This window comes from Ixodes scapularis, unplaced genomic scaffold (assembly GCF_016920785.2).
Source record: "Ixodes scapularis isolate PalLabHiFi unplaced genomic scaffold, ASM1692078v2 PGA_scaffold0__279_contigs__length_252992795, whole genome shotgun sequence".
Lineage (NCBI taxonomy): Eukaryota > Metazoa > Arthropoda > Arachnida > Ixodida > Ixodidae > Ixodes > Ixodes scapularis.
Window position 1 is genome coordinate 76,512,388 of NW_024609835.1, and position 26,487 is coordinate 76,538,874.

The window sequence follows — 26,487 nt, forward strand, 5'->3', positions numbered from 1 at the left end:
TGAACTCAAAGTTAAAGAACGTCGAACAGCTAGCCTTGTAGGTGTACAAGTTACAACAAGCATGGGAATTATTATTATTATTTCAAGATGCTGCCACATATCACTCCTGAAGGCGTGCTGCAGAAAAACAGCAAAGTAGCGATTTACACGACGGCGTGCAAGCGGCGGGCTGCCGCGCGCGCAAACTTCGCGGAAGCCGGCGTGAAAGTCGTGCGCCGTCTTTGACACGCTTCTCAAGGCCTCGTTGTTTCCACGCCGCCTCCGAATGACTGCAACGCTCTCTCTTTCTGCCTCCCCGCCAGAGTGCCTCGGAGGGTTTTGCTTCCCTCATTTCGGAAATTCGAAGGACGGCGCGTTTTGGATAAATTCGCTTCGCGGAGACTGCCGCAGGGTGAGCGCATTGGGCTCGCGATTTGTGTTCTCTCGCTTTCAGACGTTGGACACGTACACCTTTCGATCAGGTTCAGAAAGCAATACTTGACATAGCAAACGTTAAAAGAGAAATATAAAATATTTCTTCTCATTTTTAATTTATAGACTAACCGGCGCCGTTTGTAAGGTTCCCAAACTCTACCCAACATTATCCATTTTCTCTGCCTCCCTCTCGACATCCAAACGTAAAGAGGCACTCAAAACGCTTTTTTGTAGAAGCTCGTTTCTGATGGCATATTGTTTGCGGGGCTTTAAGCCAATAAAATGACGAGTACTAGATAGCGAGACGTCTATAGTAAACTCATAGCAATAGAAATACACGGACACTATTTTTATTTTCTCTCGGGAGGGCCGTCCTCGGGTTTCCACCACTTCCACAAAATTTGACCACTGAGACTAATTAGGTGTGCGGAGATTTCGAACATTAGTATTACTACCCTTTTTAGGCGCATCGTGCATTTTATTTTCAAAAAGAACGTCAAATCTTCGGGTATTGGAGAAGTAATACAGCAGTTATTGTTTGAAAACGACTTCCAACGGCGCCCCCTGGTGTATGCTCCAAGGCACAGAAAGAAGAGCGTGTCATGAATCGGCCGCCCTTGAGTGTTATTTGTTTTTTTACATCTTTAGAACTTGTACATAGAGTTATTGTCATAAACACGATCTCAAAATTCACTCGAGTGCTCCTTTGAGCTAGACTGCCTCTACACATCCGCACGCCCATGCGTTTTTCAGCGCTGTATACTGAAGTATTGAGATAGTAAGCGCAGAGCTGAATCATTATCTTTTTGTGTTGGTCTTTCAGAGAACATATAGGGTGATCTGGGTGACCCAATAGTCACTAGGCTCGATCTAAAATGGACCGTAAAAATCGCCGCCTGCACGTAGCCATCTAAAACTTTTCGTCAAAGGTGTATTCCACAGGTCGGGTTTTTCTTGTAAAATTACAGAGTGCTAGTTCTCTTTTAGTAAAAGAATAGGGCCAAGAAACTTGCCAGGGTCTACGGCGGGTGGCGAAGCAGACGACGAAGTCCAGTAGCGGGGTGTGTTTGGCGTTCGTTTTGATAAATTGTGCTGCCTCCTTATCGCGACCACCGTGGTTTATTAAAATGAACATAATCTTCTTTAAACGTACCTTCGGTTAAAAAAAAAAAAAATGCGGACAATAAAAGCAAAACTTGGTCAAAAGGAAAAAAAAAAAAAAAAAAAAAAAACGCGTATGCATAACGACGGCGCTTTTGCTGCCAACGGACGCTGCTCCAGACGTCGTCTATCAATACGAACGCCAAACACACCCCGCTACTGGACTTGATCGTCTGCGTCGCCGTCCGCCGTAGACATTGGCAAGTTTCTTGGCCCTTTTTATTACAGAAGGAGAGCTACGCTTTGCAATTTTACAAGAAAAAACCGACCTGTGAAATACACCTTTGACGAAAAGTTTAGATTGCTACGGGCAGGTGTCGATTTTTACGAAATAAATAACGCGAAGGTCAAGTACAAACTGACGGTACAAGCGCTAACTCACAACTGCCGTTTTAATAATCACACAGAAGACGAGAAAGAGGTAGCACTTCTCTCTCGTCTTTCTTTTCTGTATAAAAAATTCCCAAAATGAAATTGTCTTGATGGGAAGAGGAAGTTACGTTGAGAGAACTGAGAAATAACAATAAAGGAAGAGGGCGTTACGTTAAAAAATAACTGAGAATTAGCAGACAGAAAGGAAGAAGTTGTCCACAGTAAACCAATCAAACCACCTCAAGTAGGAAAGTTAAGGTAATTAAGTTCTTTTTCAGTTAATGCCACTGATGGTGCACTGACACACGAGTTCTCCTTGTCTTTTATGGTCATTGCCTCGTATATTTCCCTTGATATCTTCTCACGGTACCTTCGAAGGACCCTTCTCTGTAAAGGGCCGCCCACACTAGCGAGAAAACGCGCGTGGCACGCCGATCGCGGCAAGTAACAAAATGTCGCCGATGCACAGTCAGCGCCACGAGCGCGTGCAGAGACACGCCCTTTATCTTGCCGCTTAACCGATTTATCGGCGCGCCGAGCGCGTTTTCTCGCTAGTGTGGGTGGCCCTTAAGTTTCGGCTTGCAGTGAGAGTCTCTTACGTGCACTGCAAGATGCCCCGATGGTGTTGATTTGAGTGACGCAGCGTGTTCACGTAACCTGGTGGTCACACACCGGCCAGACTGACCAACATATACTCTGCCACAGGTGAAAGGTATTTCATATATAACCTGGCTTTGGCAGGGTATATATGTTTGCTTGTGGCACTGGCCACATTCATTCCGACGGGCTTGTGGGGAATTTATCACATTTCATTTAGGGAATTTTCTATACCGAAAAGCAAGACGAGAGAGAAATGCTACATGCTTCTCGTGTTCTGCGTGATTATTAAAACGTCAGTTGTGAATTAGCGCTTGTACCGTCAGTTTGTACTTGACCTTCGCGCTAATTATTTCGAAAATACGTATCCAACTAGCCCACATTAATATTTTAGTCGATTTTTACGGCCCATTTTAGATCGAGCCTCGAGACTTGGAGTCACCCTATATATATTCCAGAGCTCGGCGCTTTGGCGTCCCTGCACACTCTCGTCTGCTCCTCCCCGTCAGTTCCTTCCCGTATTAGAATGGCCAATAAAGAATAATAAATGGCAATAAAGAATAATAAAAAAGGTGTCACGTTAGCTGGAGCAGTCTCCGCATTGTATAGGTACAGCGAATGACGTCTGTCTGGACTACGCCCCGACCTCACGAAGCAAGTACAACGACCTTGCACGGAGGAGCGACGGTCCCTTGCCCCGAGTAATTGTCAGCTATAACTTAGCCTGTCGCAATCGCCGAGAAAGGGAACGAAGAGGTTGGCTCGGCTATTCACACCGGCTGGCACGGGTTAAGAGACACGGGTGTTCCGCAAGGCGAGTGACACGGCGCACCTGGCGGTTATTCACATCGCGCGATGCGGACCTATTACGAGCCAATGTAAAAAGGCCAAGAGGAAGGATCGAACGGGCAAGACGAACCGCCGACAGGATTAGAACGGCAGGGCGCGTCTCTTTCGGATTCCCAGCCTTCTGTACGCCCTTGTTGCCTTCCGTCGTGCTTTTGCTACGCGCACACGCTCCAGTCTCAAGTGGCGGCGAAGCATTGCCGAAGGTACGAACGTCGCGTTGGAGGCGGGACGCCCGAATGTCGCCCTGCCGTTCTGGCCCTGTCAGTGACTAGAGCTCCTTTCTAAGAGAGAGCTTTCGGTTAGTGTTTACTCGCGTATTCCTTTACGCATTTATTTGCGATTCAATCGGCGTTCCCCGTTCGGCATTTCCGCAGGGTGGTCGCGCGACGTTAGACCATACTACAACATGGACGCGTACGTGGTTCCCCAAATAAGGCATTCGAAATGGCGATCAGCCCATTCAACGAAAGGGTTCCTTGGACTGCGCGTCATCGCTACACACCTCCAGCATCACTCGACAGACGGCGACGCCAAGACGGCTCAAGGGGCTTACGGCTCGCTTCGGCGCAAAGAGTCTCCGAGAGAGAGTCGTAAAGATCTACAACGCCGCGGCGCGAAAAGCATCAGCTCGTCGTCCACTCGTCCGGACAGCCGCCTGGGGTTCTTTATTTGTTGCCCCCCACTTACGACCCTGAATATTGCGAACGGAGCGAGAAGCAACCGCGCAAAATAAGGAACGAAAAACAAGATCTTGGGAGGAAATGAAATTTAAATCCGAGGGGCGCACACACCCAGCACCGGAGGCTCCCCCGGCAGAGTGAAAGAGGAGCTTCCGTTTAAAGAAACAGCACGCCGAGAGGCGAGAAAAGAAGGGCGAGCAAACGCGCGCCAGTTTCCGACGCTTCCTAGAAGTCGGTGCCACGTGCGCCTTGGGCTGCTGCAAGAGGCAATGTCGCCCGGAGGAGACTATCGGCGAAGGTTAGCGAATACATTACACGCGGCCCGTCCGTCCGGGTAAAGGGGTACGCTATAGATGCGAGCTCGGCGGATTTACGCAGCCTGGTCACGGATAAGCCGAACCACCTTATAGCTCCCTGGACTGCAAATAAAGCGAGAAAAAAAAAAGAATCAGTATCGCCTTAATCTACAGCCGACTCGTCACGGGGAAGTCGTTGGGTATCGGCGTCGCGTCGTGAACAAAAGCGTTCGGCAAAACACGTGAAAGTGCCCTTTTTTTTGGAACGAGCTTTTGGTGGTAATCAGAGTCTACGGCGGCATTTTGTCATCGGCTATTTCTTTGTATTTTTTTTATCAGAGCGCGTGCAGTGGGCAGTGGGTACTACACGCGCAAGACTGAGCCGCCATTGCTTATTTTCTCTTGTCTTATCGAGATACCAATTAAGCCACTGAAGCAAGCGTCTGAAAGCCTCCACAAAGGCCAATGCCGGGGAGAAGGACGCAGTAGCACTTAAAATGGTAATAACCTGTCCCGCTGTGGCAATGATGAAGTAAAGCGAAAGTAATAAGAGAAAACAAAATCTGAAGGTCGGTTGTGGCGGCGCCAATGCTTAGCTGCCTGATCGGGCATATATATAAGACGGGTTGTTAACGCTGTGGCCTAGCTCCGCAGTAACGCCTCCGCTTAGCACATGGCGGACCCAGGTTCGAATCCCTCGGGCGATCTTTCCCGATGAGTTGGCACCGTCGGCGATGGACGCCCTGCTATAAACAACGACAACATCAAGAACGGACGTCATTTCAGTGGAGGGAAGGCCAACGTAGCAGCTACCGCCATAAAAGAGAAGTCGACTTTGAGAACGAATAAAAGATGAGGGAATGAAACTGCACGACGTGTAGTCGGCCTTGCGAGGCAAATGAGGCGCCGATGCTTCGGGGACCGAGCGTGGCCCGTGGCCGCCGTCTGATTAATGAATTAGGTTGATGCGAGCGCGTTAACGGCCCTTGCTCTCGACTGCCTCGCCATCGCGGGATTCGTTTCCCCTCGAATTCAGCTCGAAACGTGCACACAGCCGCCGCTTCCGGACATCAGTCACCTTATCCTTGTGCTTGGAAGCGAGCGAAGTTTTCAATTATTCTGCGGCTCAACCTTTCCATCAAGTTGCAGGTGCCTCCACCGGAGTTCCCTATTAACCGCGACGATCGTCCATGTCGTTTTAACGCGTTTGACAACCAATTTATTTCCCTTGACGTACGCTTTCCAATGGGCAAATCGGCGCCTTTCCTTCTAAATAAATACGCGTCATTGCTCGGCCTCCTCACTTTTACCGTCGGAAAACACAATTAAGTTTGTTTCTTAAAATAAAATAAAATAATAGCATTTAATTACGGTAGATAACCATTCATTGCAGAAAGTGCACGCAGTTAATTTTCTCTTTATTCGGTAGTTTTCCCGACGAAATGTTCAGACTTCCCACTGTCAGCGATGTGCCTCCGAAAGACTTCTCACGTCAATAGAGAGTTTGAGCGCATAATTTTTTCACACCGACGACAATACCTTGAACCAAATACCGCGCGGACGCCGCGGAGTACGAAGCGCCCATTGTGAAAGCGGGTATCCGATGCCGCTAAAAGGAACGAAAAAAGACCGATTACAAAAATATCTTAAATATCCGGTGTCCGTTGTTCCCGTCCACGTATCTACCCGGTTACTCGACCGAACTTTCAACAGCAAAAAGACTACACTCCATCGGAACATAAAAATAAATACCCTAAAGCAATACGTGACATTGGAAAATCGGTCATTGCATCACAGCGCGAGCTCAATTAGCTAGTGCAATGAGACTATTTCCTCAACTCCATTACCTAACGACGGACGGCAGCGGTCCATCGCAAAGTCCCTAGAGAGAGAAAGAGGGAGGAGGGAAAAAGACTGACGGACTCCGTGATCTCCGATTTCAGAAAGCTATAGACCCCCAGACACAACCGACATCGGGAGGGGTGACCCCACTTCGACGCCGGACACGAGCCAGACACAGCGTGCACTGCTTTCATGCTGCTTCGGTGAGCGGGCGGAAAAGGGAAAGATCGCTCCGTGCTTCCTCGGCATCCCCCAGGGGCCCGAACGGCGGGGGGAGGCAGCACGGCAGAGAAGCCTCCACATAGACGACGTAGCATTCGCACCGCTCCCGTATGCCACCGGCGCGCCGCTCCTCTTCAGTATGCAGTCGACGCCACGCGCGTTTCCAGCCTCGCCTCGGCCGCCGTTCAAGCGGCGGCGGCTGCGACGACGGCTACGGCAGCAACGCCCAGTGGACTCAAGGCCTCAGAAAAAGCACATCGCTGGCAGTTTTTGAAATGAAGCCGCCTCGGTGCGTGTGGAAAAGGAGAAACCCGACGGCCGGTGTGTCCATTTTTCGGAGCGTCTCGTCGTCAGTCGAAAACGCGCTGATGCAAAAAAAAGAAAAGGAAACCGTAGATATTTATCGACGAGGAAGCCTAAAAAAAGAAATGGAGGGAGGGAGAGCAAGAGAGAGGGAGAGAAAGAAGATCCAAGGCGCGTTACGTGCACGAGGAAATGAGGCGTTTGGAAAATCTTCATTACACGTTCTTTTTTTCTTTTTTTTTCGCCTTTTTTTTTTTTTTTTGTGGCATTAAGCAAAACGAGTTTATAATTCACGTATTAAAAAAATTAAATGCGTTCCGGATGTTTGTTTTCTTAACTGCATCGGCAAAGCTCATTAACGGTAATGTAAAGCAGTGACAATTCGTACAAGGCTGTTTTATGACGACGTCCTTACCAAACAGTCGTCAGCAGGATTCCGTTCTTATCCTACGAAGCAGACTTGTGCCCGTTACTCCAAAAAAGTAATTGATTACAATTACAATTACTTGGCCTAAAAAGTAGTGGATTACCGTTACAAATTACTCCCCGTAAAAAGTAACGGATTAATAACTTTGTTACTTTACTCATTTGAGGGGGGAATTTCGGGCCCCATCAAAAATAAACCAGATTCAGTACCATATCTACCGATTATTTTAGGATAATAATGTTACGACGATGGATCTATAAAGCTCTAAAGGATTGGAACAGGTGTTCGATATAAACAAATCTAGCGCTGTCCGCCCTGGACAGAACTGAATCCCATGAACATGCGACGAATGCACATGGATGGCGTAGGCACGCACACCATTCGAAATATGGCAACGGCAAACTTTAGAACACGACTCTCATGAAGATGTGTTTTTTCTACGGTTGCTATATATTGCCTAAATAGTGGCTGGTTTAACCACTAAAACCAACTGGCTGTAAGACGTACATGCGGTACTTGCGTTTGGGCAGATTTCAGAGTACCGCTTGTTGAAGGTTGTTATCCGGCCTTGACCCACTTGATCTTTTGTTCTTGGCCATCAAACTAATCAAAACTGAAACTTCACACGAAATATTCATCCAGAATCTTTCAGCCGAGCTGACTTTTCCGTTTAGAAAATATTAAGAAAGCTCAATTTTCAGTGAACAGCAGGCTTCAATATATCTCACGCGTTTACAGCCGCCTTGCGCTGCCTTAAAGCGCGATCCAAACCAACGCTTCTTTTTGCGCCTGTAGGTCGTGCGGCTGCGGATGTGACGCATTTTCGTGACGTCGCGCCGCTTCTTCGCTCCTTCCGGGCGCGCACGAAGAAGTTGGTTGATTTCAACTTCTTTCTCAAGCCGCACAAAAAAGCGCGGTGACGTAGCAGGCCGCGCCTGTGTCCCGGCCAATCGGTGGAGGGCAAGCTAGTTCCGGCTCCGCGTTTCTCGCCGTCTGGCTGCCCTCTCCTCCCCCCCCCCCCCCTTTTATTCTCTTCCAACATGACAACGCGATCTCTCTCCCTCTCTCTTTCTCTCGCCGGCCAGTCTGTCGCTGTTGCACTTTGCTTGTGCGCTCGTGCCTGCGTGCGCGCGTGCGCCCCCGCCCGTAGCTGGCCCGTCCAAACCAAAGCGCACGCTTCTGACTCAGAAAGCGCGCCCGGAAACAGCAAAAACGACGCGGAATGCGTCACATCCGCAGCCGCACGACCTACAGGCGCAAAAAGAAGCGTTGGTTTGGATCGCGCTTAACTGCTGTGGAGGCACCCTATTGTGTCCAAGTCAGCCACTGTTTATCCTCAGAAAACTCGGGCTGTGTTCCCTTTCCCTAAAAAGTTGGAGTAAGTTCCCGTAGGCACAATCCGCTGACGAGAAGCCCAACATTCTCGTTTCTAGGAATATGGGTTCAGCTTCGAAGTCCCAAGCCATTTTAGCTGTGCTCCCCGGCCTCCTTATCGCCTGCTGTCTAAAGTTACTGTTTGAACTGACAGTAGTGTTGATGCTACATTCTTTTTCTGTTCCAATGAGCTGCTGCCCTCGCTTCCCTTATGTTTGTGCCTTACGCATCCGCTAGTGCGAAGTGAAGTGACAGAAACCACAAAGCTGGTTGGTCCAGCCAGTATTTAGCTTTCACAGCGCTGTCAAAGATGAACAGGGTCAAGATCTCGTTACAATTTTTTTTTTGTCTGCGGGGTGGGTATGTGGGGTGTGTGTAGGCAGAACATCGACAAGCAAAGGACGGTTTCGTGTGACAAAAAAAAAAAAAAAAAAGGCTGATTGTTTTTTGGGGGACAACACGCAGGGGATGGGGCGGAAAGGAGGGGGGGGGGGGGGGGGGGCGAGCGGACATCTGCACCACGGTCACAGTGTCCACGTTCGTACTCTTCACGACTCCCGCTCGATGGTTTTATGGGCCATTCGTTTTCTGCTCTTTTGTGCGCTCGAAGCAGTCCGTTCGTTTTCCAAGTCGAAGAAGCTTGTTACCTTCATGTAGACAGTCGAATCCTCCCAGCCTGACTGCCCGTACGAACAAGTCCAGAAACGGGCTCTGGCTGGGCTGTCGTGGTTTCCGTGAATTCCTTTCCTTCGCCAGCACCAGACCTTTTCGCGAGCGAACCCCCGTCTTGTGTTAACATGCTGAAAGCGCGAAGGCCGTTGCATCGCCCTTCTTCCTCTCTATTTTTCCCTTTGATGGGGCGGAAGAATTGTAACGAGTAATTTCAGTAACGCGTTACTGAAAAAGTAATGAAATTAGATTACAAATTACATTTTCAGAAAAGTAACGGATTAATTACAAAATTACTAGAAAAGTAATTAATTACAAGTAATTCCGTTACTTGTAACGGATTACTTCCAAGTCTGCTACGAAGCATATAGGCAGCCTCACTTGTGCGATATGAGCGCGAACCAAGCAGTGAAAAGAGATTGCGTTTCCGCATTCAGCAAGTTTCTGGACTTCTCGACGATAGGAAAAGAGCGCTCGTGCTTTTCCCTACACCTCGGTTGCTATCCTCCTGACAACTTTCTGCAGTACGCAGTAAGTGCCTATACCATTCCGATCTCGTAGAGGTAAAGGAATAAAAATCTACTGAAATAGGAAACCATGCTGACTATGAAACTCTGGAGTGGAAGTTGGAGCTCTGTTCAGTTAGCTCTAACGTCTATCTTCCTAATCTGAGTTAATTAAATTAATTATCATTATTTCGTCAATTTGCAGTTATGCTTGAGAACATCGCCGCACAAAACCCTGTTACTGGGACCGTCACCAAGCTGCGAAGCGACTGAACACTTTAGAATTTATTTGAGAAGATTCTTACGTATCACACAGAGCAGAAAAAAAATTTAAAGAAAGTACGTTTAAATGTATAACTGATGCGTTCAAATCAATATTTTGTTTCCTTTCGCGGTCTATTGAAGATTGAAATAGGCGACTCAGTGACAACTTGGAAAGAGCATTGTCAGAGCTGCTTTTGATAAAGTGCAAGTGTACGTGCAAACTTTGTTTTCGCCGTTGGAATGGTTCCACTTCTATAATCGTTGCATTTGATCTGCGGTTATTGTTGTATGCCGCTGTTATACGCAGTTCAATGTGTGTGTGTGTGTAAGTGTGTGTGTGTGTGTGTGTGTGTGTGTGTGTGTGTGTGTGTGTGTGTGTGTGTGTGTGTGTGTGTGTGTGTGTGTGTGTGTGTGTGTGTGTGTGTGTGTGTGTGTGTGTGTGTGTGTGTGTGTGTGCGCGTGCGCGCGTGTGTGCGTGTGCGTGTGTGCGTGCGCCCACCCCATTGTAATGCCTTGCGAGGCAATGCCTAGCACAGAACCACGTTCGGTACCTTTCGCGTCAAACAAAGCGTACAAGAGTGCGCGCACACGAGGACATACTGGCAGCGTCTCATGCGCGGAAACGAGAAACCCCTCGCGTGGGAGAGAAAAAAAAAGAAAGAAAACGACGACATTCTCTGTCGATCTCGTCTGTCTGGTGACGGCAAGCATTCCGTCTCCTCTATGCGAGCGGCACCGCCGCGCAGGGATTCGCAGCGGCTAGCATGAGCGTGCGGCGAACGCCAACCAGTGGCTCAGATTGCTTAGGATTGCAGAGCGAGGAAGAGATTCGATACGGCGCACTTCCCACCATCCGCTCTTGCGGGTCGTCTTTCGGCGCTATCTCTCACACAGACTAATCTCCCTTTGCTCGGACGCAGCGGAAGACTGCCGTACAATGCGTGCGTATAGCGATGGAAACGTACCGGCCACACAATGAATCATACGAGAAACGTAAAAAAAAAAAAAAAAAAAAAAAAAACCTCTTTCCCACAAAAAAAAATATTGTTTTTTATGGCGTTCTTCTTATTGCGCTTAATGACTTACTGATGTCTAGTTTTGCTGCATGCATTTGAAAGCGCCGGAGGAAAACATTCGTGATCGCTACGTTCTAAAGGTCAAACTCGATTTAACACGATTTAACACATTAAATCTTTTACACAAATTTTACGCGGTATTCGCGTCAATAACACGCTCATTTCATTCATTAATTGAACGCGGTATTCGGCCAAATCACGAGCTGATTTCTACTTCATTTAACCCGATATTCGGTCCAATAACTTGCTGAACTTTTTTTTAACAAATTTCGCGCGGTACTAGACTCGCTAAAGCGTTTAATTAATTTAACGCGGCCGGCATTCGGCCAATCCTTCGCTGCCGGCTGCTCAGTCAGTGACCATGAAGAAGGAGAAGTGAGGGAGACTCGGCGAGCGACATGGATCGGCTCTCCCGGATCGATCACGTGACATGCCCCGCCCATTCCCATGGGCTGTCGCAGACTCTTTTCAACGAAAGCCTCCGTTTGGCAGCGAGCCTCGCATCACCTGAACCCGGATGGAAGGAAGGCGGCTGTCGCGGAGCGACTCGGTGCGGCGAGCGATCATTAGGGAGTTTTCGTAGATCGTTTTCGCCGTCCCGCAAGGCCCTCCGCAACCCGCTACGATAGCGGGAACTCCACAGTCAAGGCTATCGGCGCGCAGGCGCAGTAGCAACTTCTTCGTTGCGGAACGCTTAGCGGAGGGGGCAGCGCGGTCTACGAAAACTCCCTATTATCTGCTCAAGGAGTCCGGCCATCATATAATCGAGCCGCCGAGACGCGAGCCTCGGCAGACAAAACCGCCCACCGTCGTCAGGAAATGCGAGAGAACTTCGGTCTTCGTCTGACGCAGACTGGAGCGACGACGATAGGCGCTATCGTCTCTTCTACGAGGCGTCGCAAACACGGGGCGCGTTGTAAGTCCGCCATTGAAGGAAGCAGACGAGCACGTGCTGGCCAAGGAGTACACACGTGATGTAGCTCTGTCATTTTATTTGCTTCCTGCGCTTGCTCGTCGTGACAAAACTAAGTGCTGGTGAGCGCGTGCTGACGGTAAGCTTTTAATTTTTTTTTTTTTTCTTAACAACGTGCATTTAGCGTCGTCAAGACTGCCGTTGTTTGGCAGACGAGAAGTAAAAGCGCTCGCTCTGAGCAAGCGCCGTGACTGCGGGCAACGAGCATCCAGTGAAGGCCATTCCAATCAAGGACTCCCGGCTTCTGGCCGGGACCCGTTTCAGAATTGGTGCACATGGCACATACGTTGGCGGCTCTCCCAACGGATGAAGACATTCGTGCTGGGCTGTGGACTTGTATATACACTGGAACACTGAATAAGAGCTTACCGAGCCACTGCAGGCACTATAGTATGGGAAGAAGGCGCTTCTGTATTACGAAAGTTAATCTCACCACCCCGTAGTAACGCTTTCGTACAGAGGTGAGTTCACTGAAGTGTTAAATCCCTCAGGTAATCCATGCAATGCTTTCACCACCGTCGAAAGCATTACATACTTTTGATGAAAGATTTGCGCATGAAGGGCTACGGAACTTGCACGCTCAATTATCGATAGGTAAACGTAACCATGTTTACCAATACACCTGACGACACAGAACACGTGCTTTGTGAAGGCACGAAGTAAACATTTTGAAGATTATCCTTGAAGTCTCGACTCGGCACAAGAAATGATGAACAACTGACGCCCAATCCTCCGCTTGTTCAATGAGCTTCTGTTGTAAGAAAACCACAACGCTCAACTTCAATTCTTAAGAAAGCTCATCCTCAAAAGTCTTGTAATAGAATTGATTGTCCCCTAGGCTGCCTAACGTACGCTGAAACACTTCGCATGTTGTCGTAAAACATCTCTCTGTGACATACTTTCTTTTCTCTACGTAATTATCAGCTTCCTTTCATGATGGAGCCAACCAACGGTAAAAAAAAAAGGTGAACCTCAATACATTTATTATATATTTACCCCTCTTATCCAAAAGATGAAAGTTGGGCCAGTTTTTGGTCAGGGCATCGCATTCGAACTATCAATTTCGCATTTGTTCCGACATCTCCCTCCCTACACATTGGAAGGAAGGAAAAAAAAACAAAAAAAAAGGTGCGATATTGTCAATAGGTATGTCAGGTGTATTCACAGCTCGTGAATTTATCTTGCTGTAGAGGCATCCATTGTCGTACCGTCAAACATTGCTGGAAAACCTTGAAAACAAAACAAAACAAAAAATCTATCTATCTCGAGGCCGGTGAAAGGAGCATTGTTATTTTCGAAGGCCTAAATATCGGCGATCTTTCTCTCTCTGTACACAATACGTGCGCTCTGCGCGCGTCGGCCAATCCGGTAGTCCACAGCTTGAAATGCGTTTCGTGTACTAACGGTCTTAGCGAACGACTCAGGAGATGAGGCAGGTGACCTTAATGGCGGATAACCATATTTACGAACGAAGGGAAGACATATTTGACTCTCTTACATTAGCGCGCACAAAAGATCCCTCCTCTAGACTAGGTGTCTCCGAACCCCGGCCCGCGGCTGGCCGCGGTCCTGGCAGTCACGTCCGGCCCGTTTCCAGCAGGCTCTCTGCTACCGGCTCAAAAATAAGCGCGTGGAAAGAAACCGCGCCGCGACGCTAATTTTTATTGCACATTGCCATCACCGGCATCTCCTTTCTTTGTTCAAAATTATTCTGCGCTCTGGTGGTCTTAGCGTCCTGTGTCATAAGTGTTGCCATAAGTCCTACAATTCTCATTAGACTTCTGTGCGAATATGCCAAAGTTCTTACGTGCTCTCTCTGATTTCTGCGCGTTGATTTTTCTGGCCTACAATTATTGTATAATGTCATAGCAAGCTAAACACTGAAGTATACTATCTAATGAATAGTACTACTCGTAAGCCTTGTTGTTTACATGTAGGCCCTCTATTAATATACCGTGGATTAATTTTTAAAATTATCCTACACTTTGAAAAACACAGTCTACGTACTTAGTGTGTTTTTTTGTTCTTCTATTTTTTACAATTACTCGTTTAATATCTGGCCCTCGAGAGTGCGACAAACACCTGATCCAGACCCTTAGCCGTAAAGTTCGGAGACTCCAGTTGTAGACGGACATCGTCCTTTTAGTAACTCCACGCCGGAGTCGTGCCCACGTGCATACAGAAGCCATACGAACAAACGGCAAGCGTTCGAATTATCTTTCGCTTCAACGTTGGAGGTTTAGCTTCGCTCACTGACATACGAGACAACAGAATGCCTGTCATCCAGCTACGCGTGTACCGTTCCCACGTGATCATTGTAACACGCGTGCGTCGTGCACAGGTATTCGTCCTGCGTCAGACACGAACACGGCACGTGAAAACACCTCTGGGAAGAGTTTTTGGGGAGAGGCCAGCAGCTCGGGGGTGCAGATCCGCACGGCACGAAATGGGCGTGATCCGTCTGCATGGGAGTTGATTCGAGGCACGAAGATAATCCGCATAGCTGCAGTGTCGCCACTATGCACCAGCAGTTGCGCGCGATTCCAGGGGGGAAAGAGCACGTGACACGACCGAACTTCACTTGAAATCAACTTTCTGCATGCGGTTCTGCGGTCAACACGATGGGTACACGGAAGCTGGAGCACCTTGAGCACCAATCATAGCTGTGCACGCGCACTCTTCACTTCGGAAACACAACGAAAAATTAATCCCGCTACCCAAAAAAGTAAAAAAAAAAAAGTTGTTTGGCTGGTTTTACTTTTAGTGTTCGTGCGGATGGCGCGTGATTCGCTCGCTCTCCGAAGCAACGAAAATGCATGTGCTGAACTGGTGAGATTGCACGCTGGGCCGAGGACTCGTAAATATTGGAATGGTGTATGGAAAAGGTTTACCTGCGCGCTATACTACAAATTTCGTGTCGCGAGCATGCATCGAGAGCCAGATAAACGACTATCAGACGGCCTCTACAACGCCGGCGATGCGAACAGGAAACGAAGGTAAATTTTGTTTGAGTTCGCGCAAGTGCCTGCCGCATTCGGGGGACGGTTGTTACACAGAGAAGAATGGTATCCAACGTCGCACGTTCGAATGCTAACCAGCACGTGTTGAGTGGGGAAGCATCGAACCCGCCATGAACAGGCCGAGCTCACTACGCGATCCCCGCATGCGCGATGCCGCCACTACTGTAGTTCACAGGGGCCGGCCCCAGTGCACGAGATGGTTTCTTGTCGTCTCGTGCCCGGCTCGCGCAGAGCTCCAGCGGGATTGTCGCACGTACAGGAAGAAGACTACAGTTCCCATGATCCATCCCGGCAACGGCGACGTAACTAAACTTACTGGCGAGATCGGTCTATTGGGCGTCCTCACACCTAACAGCTTCGTCGCGAAAGGGCGAAGAAAAAGGTCGTCATTGCCCCGGCGGTAATTAATCGTACAACTAACCTCGAATTAAAAAAAAAAAAAAAAAAGCACGGAAGAAGGTGCGCGACATGAAAATAATTACGTTGAAAGAAAGAAAGAGACGAGATGAGGAAAATCACGATCTGGACCCCTGCCAAAAATCGATGAACTGATTTCGAAACAAACGCTACCACCGCCGCGGACGGCAGCATCGCCGCGCTCTAGCCACCCGGTGTCCGAGTGCATGGAAAGTCGGAAACGGTCGAATCGCGCGCACACTTCGAACGAGGAAGAATAAACGAGGCCGACGAGTGAAAGACGCGCCGACGTTACCGCGATAAGCGCCGACGCGCCCCGGCCGAGCCGCTGCAGGTAAGGGGCAGACATTTTTAAATGGCGGACCCCGGTCATAACGGGCGCCCCTTTTTATTTATATTTTTTTTCTTTCCTTTGCTTTTCTCGCGGTTCGTTGTTCTAGAACTGCACTGAACATACGAAACACATCTCACGCGCCGCCGCGAACATGAAACACTCGGAGCCTCGGGATCGCTGGAACGCTACTTCTGCCCCGGGACGCGGTCCAATCGAACGGAAAGAGCTGCTGCGGCGCTACATCTACAGTGTTGCCGGCGGCTCGCTCCCAAGAGCGAAACGCCGCTGCTGTGCGCGGCTTGCTCGGCGTTTCCACGCTTCGAAAGGAATGCATAAAACGTGTCGGACTGTGTCAAAACTTCGCGCGGGACATCACCGGACCATGTTCGCGCTTCGACCGGCGAACCGACGGTGCCGGACGAGCGCGAAAGCGAGACTGCCGGTTAAATAACCTCTGCAACCCGATCGCCTGACCTTAATCCGGCGAGGGAATGCCGCTTCGCCTGGCAGCATTTGTTTGCCACACCCCGCGGGCTGGGCTCGGCAGTGCGGCTCGTCGACGCTTTCGGGTTAGTTTACAACGAGGTACGAGCGAGGGCAACGGCGGTAAACCCCGGCGAAGCGACGACCTAGTGCGGAAACCCCGGGATGCGGGCCACGCTCTCGCCGGGTGACCCAGCCCCCCTCACGGGCCCGGCCCGCCGCACTCGCCGAGCCACCTCGGGGAACGTCGGGCCCCTCGCGGCGTGCAAAGCGGGTCCCCATGTCCCCCCACGAGGGCCCGGCAAAATCAATACGGAGCCGGGGCCCGCGGTCCCGATCGCCATTTGCCCGAGCGGCGACGAGCGGCGCCGCAGCGGGTCCCAGGCGAGGCCCAGAAAGCGGGCCCGCCATGTTGTCCGGGGCCGTGCGACGAGCGGCTCGCTCGAGGGCGTTCGTCTTTGCCACTCGCGTGCGCGCCGCGCGGAGGGGCGACGGCTGCGACGGCGACGAGAGAGCGACGGAAGGGCCTTACCTGATCGTCCTTCCCTTTGTCCGCCATGATGACTCCCTCAGGAAGAGATCACTCTGCGCGGAAAGCCTGTATAAGTACGATGCGCACCACTGCTGACGTAACAGCGTCGCCCTCCCGCAACGGACAGCCACGCAGCTCTGCGGCCCGAGAGCTGCCGCCGACGGCCGCCGGGAGAGGCTGGCGGCGGCACCGAGGCTGGCGCCATCTGTCGCGCGGGCGCGTAAACGAGTCGATGCCGCCGTGCGGAACACGCCATCGCGCTTCGCTCTTCGCGGCTTCCAGTTTCGGACTTCCCTTTCCAGACAGTTCTGTCAACTTTCTGCTGCCTCGTTCTATTTAAAATTGAGCACAATGCGCTTATGTGCTCGCCTAGTTCTATTTTTTAATTAGCATCACCGCGTAGCCTGTCGGGCATCACTCGTGGCGAGCAAAGCATTCGCTCTCTTCGCCTGTTTGAAGTGTGCGGGTGTCGAGGGAAAAGATGCCGAGGGAAAAATCAGAGAGGAGGACCCGGCCCCTGGGGGAGAAAAAAGAGAAGATAATGTCAAGGTTCACAGCATCCCCAACAGTGCTCCTGGCAACGAGTCTGATGCCAGTCTGGCGCTGCCTGCGAGCGAGGTCGTCCATAATGACCCTTTGCACCGGCGCCGCAGTTTGCACAGCACCGGATTGCACCGGTGCATTGGGGCAAAGTTTGCGGTGCAGGGGGAAGCTTCGAAGCACAAGGTTGGGAGATTTTCGGTGCGGCGCCGGCGTTGCAAGGCGCCTTACATTCGTGCAAGGCACCTTGCACGGGGTTTGCTCGATTGCATTTGTGAGGTTAAAATGAACACCGCACCGCGGAACAAGGGAACACATACATAATGGTCGTAAATGCTTTCGTACGTGCGATCAGGCGTGCGAGATCTCCCGGGCGCTAACGAGGATCGCCTTCTTCCGGGTTCAGGGTAGGCGCACGTCCTGCAAATGTGACGCTCGCTGGAACATGCATTACAATGGGCATTTCGTCGTTTGGTCCGTCCGATTATCTTCCAGCTGGTTGGAAGGACCACCGTGGGGAAATGCTGGCGAGTGTGAAATTCGCGACTGAGCTCTGCGTTTGATTCTGGGATATATATATATATATATTGCTTTCATCAGTTTTTGTTTGGTCCCAGACTGGGCTCATTACCAGAAAATGCAGCAACGAACGTGGCATTGGGAAAATACTTGTTTAGTGTGCGCATCACACTACCTTTAATCACGAAATAGACTTCTCTGCTTGTCTTATTGCCCTATAAACGATAAGAATTACGAGTGGGGTTGATACTTATCCTCTGCAAAGCCCGTCTCCGTGCCGCACGAGACAACCAAGAGCTACTTAGGACAGACCTCTCATTCGCGGAATGCCCTTCTTCACACACTCAACTCATTGTATAGACCCGTACGCACAACACGCACCACAGCGCTCAGACGTCAGCACTGGCAATAGCGCCGACCTTTGTGATGCAGCGCAGACTAGGCGCTATATGAGTGACACAGCGCTCATACAGCGCTGGATCCGCGTGCAAAGTTACCTTCCAGTTGGCACTGCGTCAACACCGTTCCCAATGCTCATTTCGCACTGCGCCGTATGTCCTTGAACCAACCTTTACAGGGACACGCGTCGAGGCGGAGTCACTAAACCCGTTTTCACCTCAAGAACCGTAGTAAAATAAGTACGGCACCTCGCGGAGCATTACTAATTTTTCCCTTTATTTTGATAATTAAGTTATATGTAGGTGAATTTTAGATTAGATATATGTTATCTTATCAAGGCGTAAACGTTCCAAACGCCAAAAGTGTCGCTTCTTCTTCCGACAACCAAATCTCGTAAGAACTCTTTCGCGCCGCGTATGAAGAATGCGCAAAACTTGCTTCTTGCTTGAGGTGAAAACGAGTAGGGATACAATTAGAGTTCCTGTATAGACCGACACGCTGTTTACAAACAAGCCCGCGTTTGCCCACACCAGGTGTGGGCACTGCGGATGCGCAGAAACCGAATTCAAGTGAACTGAAGCTTCTGCGCATGCGCAGTGCCGTCGACAGCGCCACCGCAGCTGCGTGACGTCAGGGACGCGTGTTGGTCTATAAGCTCCCTACCGGTGTAAGTACGGCACCTCGCGGAGCATTACTAATTTTTCCCTTTATTTTGATAATTAAGTTATATGTAGGTGAATTTTAGATTAGATATATGTTATCTTATTAAGGCGTAAACGTTCCAAACGCCAAAAGTGTCGCTTCTTCTTCCGACAACCAAATCTCGTAAGAACTCTTTCGCGCCGCGTATGAAGAATGCGCAAAACTTGCTTCTTGCTTGAGGTGAAAACGAGTAGGGATACAATTAGAGTTCCTGTATAAGCTCCCTACCGGTGCCATATTTCCGTGTCTATTTTCCACGTGCCGCCGCGGCGCTATTCGCCAAATCCGATCACGTGACGAAAAAAAAAAATCTAGTACTGTGCAGGAAAGTTTCCGCTACGACTGCTCCGCAGCTTCGTTAGCCGCTAGCCGCTAACTAGTCACTAGCAAACTGTGTTCATAGTCTTTACTTTTGCATGACGCGGTATATCTTTCATTTATAGGTCGTATCATTTAGATTTCATTCACCTGAGCATTGCGACAACGACGAAGACAGGCGATCATATTTAAATTAAGGAAGCCAGAGAAATTAGCCGGGAAGCGTCTCCTGACTTGCTATCCTGGTTAGGGGGAAGGGATGTGGATACAAAGATATGGAAATAGTTAAAAACGCACGCAAATAAATAAAAATAAAATAAAGCAAAATTAAAATCAGTGTATATCTTGTCGCAGCGTTAGAGTTTCTTGTAGAGACCTGTCGCCGGTAGGTATCGCAAGAAAGCATTTGTTGTTGTTGTGGCAGAGGCTTCGTTTTTCCACGGTTCCAGTATCTTGCAGACGGTAAGGAATTCTCCGTTTTTTTTTTTGTTTTTTTTTTTTGCAGTTGAGTGCGTTTTTTCTTACACTGAGGACATTCCAGCATGACGTGTCCTAAGTCTTCTATAACTCTGCAGTGATCGCAGCGTGGAGAGGTAATTCTTCTTATGCGGTATAAGTATTGATTGGCGTAAGCTACTTTTAAACGTATTCGGTCTAGTACAGCTTGGCGCTGACGAGTGAGACCGCGAGGTACGCGAAACGTTGGGTACGGATAATAGCTCTTAAGTGTGTATTTTGATTGGTTGCGTTAGCCCAGAGGTGTGCAGTTACCCAGACAGCACACGACGTCGGGCCAACATTGGTATTTAATTGGTGAACAATGGTCCAATATTGGGCCAATGTGGCCATCGCAGAACCAATATTGGTGGTACACTGGCATATACTGGCCAACGTTGGCCTGACTTGACCAACGGCTCACCAACGTTGGTAATCGATTGGCTTAGGCTGGCCAACATTGGCCTACCTCATCCAATGGCTTACCAACGTTGGCAATCGATTGGTTTAGACTGGCCAATATTGGCCAACCTCAGCCAACGGCTTAGCAACGTTGGCAACTGGTTGGCTTAGGTTGGCCAACATTGGCCTGTCTTAGCCAATTGGTTACGAACATTGGTAATCAATTGGCTCAGTCTGGCCAACATTGGTCTATGTTAGCCAATGAGTTGCCATCATTGGTAATCGATTGGCTAAGACAGGCCAATGCTGGCCAGCTTAAGCCAATCAATTACCGACATTGGTAATCGATTGACTTAGGCTGGGCAACATTGGCCTGTCTTAGCCAGTGGCTTACCAATGTTATTATGTAATTGGCTTAGTTCTTTTAATGTGCTGATCGCGCACGCTCAGAACAATCTCTAGCTATGCCTCCGGGGGGAACGATTCTTGTTTTCACACGCAGAGCAAGTTAGCAACTGAATTAGAACGCTGTATGCATTGCGAGCTGTAGCAAGTTTGAACGTCCACGCAGAAAAAAACCGTGTTCGGTGACAGGTTAAAAATAAACGCTGGGGAGGAGGTCGACTCCTCCTGATCTTTCGATCTACAAATATGGAAAGAGATGGGAGGAGCTTCTACCACCTGTCACCGACTATAACTAACACGCGTCTTCCCAACCCTTACAAAAAAATGAACTGACTTTCAATTGAAAGTGTAAAGGACTCACTCAATAGACCTCATTCAGTCTCAATTGAAACTTAATTGGCTTTTTCTATTGAGTCGCTATTGATCCGTCCCAGACTATTGGCCACTGAGTCTTAATTGAATTTTTAGCAATTGCATTTCAATTGAATTTTGGCAATAGTGTTTCAATAGAACTTTTGCTATTGAGTTTTAATAAAAATATTGCAATTGACTTTCAATTGAATTATTGCAGCGTGCTTCAATAGAATTTATTGCAAATGCATTTAAAAAAAAGATTGCTCTGGTTGAGAATTTTTTTTCACAATTCTTTAAAGCATGCAACATGAAGGAAACAAAGCACATAGAGGAAACGAACACAAACATCGTAACTAAGCACTCACAACCCACTAATCGTACTCCCTTGACTACCCCACCGCCTTATATACCCTACATAAGAAAGGTATTCATTTGGGCGGTGACCACCTCAGCATCTACTAAGGTTCCCAGTTTCCTATTTCCTCCTTGAAAGTCTCATAGATGATAAACAGTGTTTCGACGTCATTGGACTCTATCCCTTAATAGAAAAACATTGGTACAAGCAATAATCGTTCGGTGCACACGGGTGCAGTAATCCACAAACGACCAAACTCAATTGCATTCCTAATGAGTAAATTCAATAGAATCGATATTGACTTTCTTATGACCAAACTCAATTGCATTCCTAATGAGTAAATTCAATAGAATTTATATGGAGTTTTTAATGATCAAACTCAATTGCATTCCTAGTGAGTAAAGTCAATAGAATCGATATTGAGTTTTTTTATGAGCAGTCTCAATTGAATTCCTAATGAGTAAATTCAATAGAATTTAAATTGAGTTTCTTATGACCAAACTCAATCGCATTCCTATTGAGTAAATTCAATGGAATTGATATTGAGTTTCTAATGATGAAACTCAATTGCATTCCTAGTGAGTAAAGTCAATAGAATCGATATTGAGTTTCTTATGATCAGTCTCAATTGCATTCCTATTGAGTTAATTCAATAGAATGGAAATTGAGTTTCTTATGACCGAACTCAATCGCATTCCTATTGAGTAAATTCAATAGAATTGATATTGAGTTTCTAATGATCGAACTCAATTGCATTCCTAGTGATAAAGTCAATAGAATCGATATTGAGTTTCTTATGATCAGTCTCAATTGCATTCCTAATGAGTAAATTCAATAGAATCCAAATTGAGTTTCTAATGGTCAAACTCATTAGACATTGAGTTTATATCGAGTTTCAATTGACTATATAGGAACACAATAGAAAGTCAATTGAAACTCATTGATCATTTTTGTAAGGAAAAACTGATAGTTATGCTTAGTAAATTCCACACGAAATACAAAATGCACGCTTCCTTCGATTTGTGTATATGTTTATACGGCAAAAAGCATGGTGCCTCTTCTCTTATGCCCATTTAGCGACGCAGCCGGGAAACCTTTCCAAAGAGGGGGGGGGGGGGGGGGGGGGAGGCAGGGTTCAACCCCGAAATTTCCACCCGCCTCCCCAACCTAGGACACGGGTGTATTGTCAGCTGTATGTGATCTTGAAAATCTCAAGGCAACCCGCTTTGCTGAGCCGCAAAACGCGGCCTATAATGCAGACTGAACCGGACAAAATTAAAAAATAAATAAAAAGCACTAATAATTTTAGCAAAAAAATAAAACCTTAAACAAATATCCAGCGACTGATTAAGCAATTACATGTCTTCACGAATAAAAAATTGCGTTGAATTAACATCTCGAACACCCTATGTTTGAGGTAGGAGGTGACATAAAGCTGATGCGCATTTCAATCTGCAAAGAAAGGTTATCACGCAACATATAACAGAAGAAGCTGAGCATTATGCCTGCTTGCCCAAAAATGACTTCAAAGTGCGTACAAAATACGGCAACTGCAGTACTGACTACGGTAGTGACAACGCCCTCAGAAATATAAGCTGTAATAGAGCCAACGGGTTACCAAAGTTGGCAATCGATTGGTTTAAGCTGGCCACCAATTGCCTGTCTTAGCCAGTGGCCTACCAACGTTGATAATTGATTGGCTTAAGCCCGGTTCACACAGTTGCGTTTGACTACGTTTGACTGCGCTGCGGCAGCGAGACACCAGGACATCCCTGCTGCTTATATCGCGTGCCAAGAAGATTCCTTGAATTGGATTCCACGCTTCATACGAAGCACAGATGTGCCGGTGACTCGCTTTCGGTTCTCGGCGCAACGCAGTCAAACGCACTCAAACGCAAGTGTCTGAACCGGCCTTTAGTCTGGTGTGATGAGCGATCCCGCGACCAGCCGAAGAGGACGAGAAAGAAGAAGACGAGGTGGGGCATGCGAGGAGCGCGAGAGGGGATTCGGGCGGTTGACAAAGGACGGTGCAGACGCGACCAGGCCGGACCTCCGTCGGCGTGACCAGACGTCAAGAGGCCCGACCCACAACCCACTTCTCACGCAGTCCGGGCGCCAACCTTCCGGAGGTAGACAAGACTGCATGCGTTGCGCAGTTGAACACCCGCTGCCACTCCGTGCCACAGACGTTCTGGGCCTGACTCAAGCCTTCGGCCGACGCCCAACTGCCTCGTCGCTACGTCCTTCGGCCCAGACCTTGGCGGACACCTGGTCATAGGCTGCCACCGGCGTACGGGGCCTGATTCAAGCCTTCGGCCATCGGTCAACTGCCTCGTCACTACGTCCGGACCTCGGCCCTGACGTCGTAGACCCCTGATCATCGGCTACCACGGGTGCTACGCCGCAAGGACTGAAAAGTCGTGAGCGAGGGACTTTTTAGGGGACACTCAAACCTTAACATTTGTTGAAGTGCTGCTGGGGAGTGTGCTTTACTAAGACCAATGTGGGTTTGAAAGCGGTGATCTTTGACCTTTGGATCTTTTCGTAGATGCCATCAGTGCGAAGCTAACAATTGAAGAATCGGCAGCTTAAAAATGGTGCTGAAGTGGCTGCCAGGGTCTTGCGACAGGGGAGGCTGCAGGAAGAGGCGTTCGGAAGCCGTAATGGCTCCCCAGCCCCAGGACTCGCCCCAGGACCTTCCCCAGGACCAGGCATAGGCTCCCCGCTGAGCTTCCTCCCTAGCCCCTTTCAATAAAAGTTCCGAAAAAAGTATTAATTGATCTTGAATTAGTCATTTGCTCGCCAGATAAAATAGTGCACAGACAAAGCATAGGAGGACCTTGCCATTTGTGCCCAGAATGTTTTTCTTGCAGTGGGCAGCTAATAAGAGACAGGCCAGGGGTTCTTAAAACCCAATGTTGGAATAACCAGGATTTAAACACATTGCCATCATTGCATAGCCAGCATTAAAGATATGGCATTAACACTGGGACATGCCAATGAATCAGCTTGACTGCCGATAACGGCCTATTCAATGATTGAACTTGTATAGCAATGATGGCATAGCCATTGAATTAGTGTGAAAGCCAAAATTGGCATAGCCAATGACGTAGTGTGGATGCCAACGATGGCTGAAATATTGGTTTAACGATGGCCTAAAAAAGGTGCCAATGATGGCTGGATCATTGGTTGAACGATGGCCCAACGTTGGCGCCAATGACGGCTGGAAGGTTGGTTGAACGATGGCCCAACGTTGGTGCCTATGATGGCTGGAACATTGGTTGAACGATGGCCCAACGTTGGTGCCAATGGCTGGGCCAACATTGGAAGAAGTTGCGCTCGGCCAGAATACCAATGTTGGACCAACCTCCGGAGCCAGCGTTTGCCATTGTTGGCCCAATGTAGGTCCAACATTGGTGTGCTGCCTTATTGTATTATTTGTGTCCGTTCTAGTAAATGGGGCTTGAACTTCGTGTATAGAGATTTGAGCATCTGTTGCCACAGCGTCAGCTAATTCCATCTGTTGCCTTGAATGCCGCAGTCACTTGGTATCCACTGAAGCCCCCCCAATATTGCATTACCTTGACAAACTGCGTCCCAACGTAGTTTGAGGTTGTCCAATAATAGTTATGCACATGGGATTTTCTTACATGGGCGCTGGAGTGACTGAAGGGAGGATTTAGAGTATGTTATTATTGTCCAAGATCAAAATTAAAAATCAAAAATAAGAATGAAAGTTTTTTTGATGAAGACAGGCAACGAAGACAACGAAAATAGGCTCATTTAGGTGCGTTTTTTCCACATGCTCTCAACCAAAAACGTGGACATCACGTGTCTGACATCAGAGGCTGACGCGGAACACTCGCGGAACTACGACAACGTGATTGTATACCACCGCATACGGACCCGAGGTGACTTGGCCTATCTACTCGGCCTACCGGTGGTGTTGCTCTTTCACGCGTTGAGGGTGACTTTCCCGCATAACTTTGGATCTCAAGATGGCTGAACCCGCAACTCTGGCTCCCGTAGGGAGCCTATACATAGGAACTCTAGATACAACGAGCTTCTATGGAGCACGGGACACAAAAATGGACACGAGGGCTGCTGCAGGTCTCGGCCGAGGCTCGTCCTGAATCAGCGAAGCATTTGCATCGAGGCACGAATTTTCTTTTTTCTTTTTTTGGCTTGCCCAGTTGCGAGCGCGCTTTTCGGGCCAAAATTAAAGTCCCTTCATACTTCTTTTCCAAGTAACGACAACCAATACGAACGACAAAGCACAATCCGCTGCAACAAAATGGCGTCATTCAGATCAAACCTCTGCTGTGCGCCGCCATTCGCTTCCTTAAACCTGCAGCGTCACGCAGTCGGCCCTACAAAGACTGTCGATACTTGTAGGAAGCTCTTATCTAGGGACTCCAGCCAAAACCGCCCGAGCTGGGGATCACGGCACGATCACTGTGCGTGCTTTATGATATAGAAAACGCGCAGGAGACGACGAGCACCGTGACGGTGCACTTTTGGTGCTGCTTGATTGGCTCCGTCAGATCCTGCCGTCGACACGTGCTATGCGAGCGCAAGTTCGTCTGCTTCCTTCGCAGAAGTTGCGGTGACGTCATAGCGCCGAGCTCTGATTGGCTCTCATTGAAGGATAGTGGGTAGAGTTTAATGCAGACTGCCTCGAGGCCACTATCCTTCAATCAGAGCCAATCAGAGCTCGGCGTCTTCGTGACGTCACCGCAAACTTTGAAAAAAAAAAAAAGAAAGTGGACAAAGTTGCGTTCCGCATAGGGGTGGTGCAACGATAGTGAATGTTCTTTCACGCGAGCTTACTGGCACACGAGTGGGACCCAAGTAGATAAACTCGTACGCAACTCCAAAGAAACCCGTTTGCTGCGGCGAAATGTCAAAAATTAAAAAAAAAAAAAAAACACTTTTATTTTTTATTATTTTTTTTTTTTTTGAAAAATTTTGATGACGTATAGTTTGGAGCGGAGGTCGCAGTGTGTTCCCCGCTCTGAGAATTTTTCAATGCGGTTCATATATAGATTGGACTCGAGCATTCCCTGACCTCTCTATAGATTTGGGCTCGCGATAATCAATATAGCTCGACGAGCCTTCGGGGAGTGGCTCGTGCCCAATCGCTTCAACGATGACACTGGCCGAACCTTATGCGTAGAGCGAGTCGTC

The 26,487-nt window shown here is 48.6% G+C and overlaps 1 protein-coding gene across 2 annotated transcripts in view; it reads right to left on the bottom strand.

Moving 5' to 3' along the window:
- The window catches only part of LOC8026527 (sodium/potassium-transporting ATPase subunit alpha), a 124,169-nt gene extending 106,896 nt beyond the window's left edge, over window positions 1–17,273 (bottom strand). Inside the window, exon 1 of one of the 2 annotated variants that reach the window (XM_029977938.4) lies at window positions 16,812–17,273. In XM_029977938.4, the coding sequence (XP_029833798.2) occupies window positions 16,812–16,838 (27 nt within the window). In that variant the 5' untranslated portion in view covers window positions 16,839–17,273. The remainder of the gene's footprint in view (window positions 1–16,811) is intronic. The other variant, XM_040501523.2, reaches the window with a different exon arrangement.
- Window positions 17,274–26,487: the final 9,214 nt, after the last annotated feature.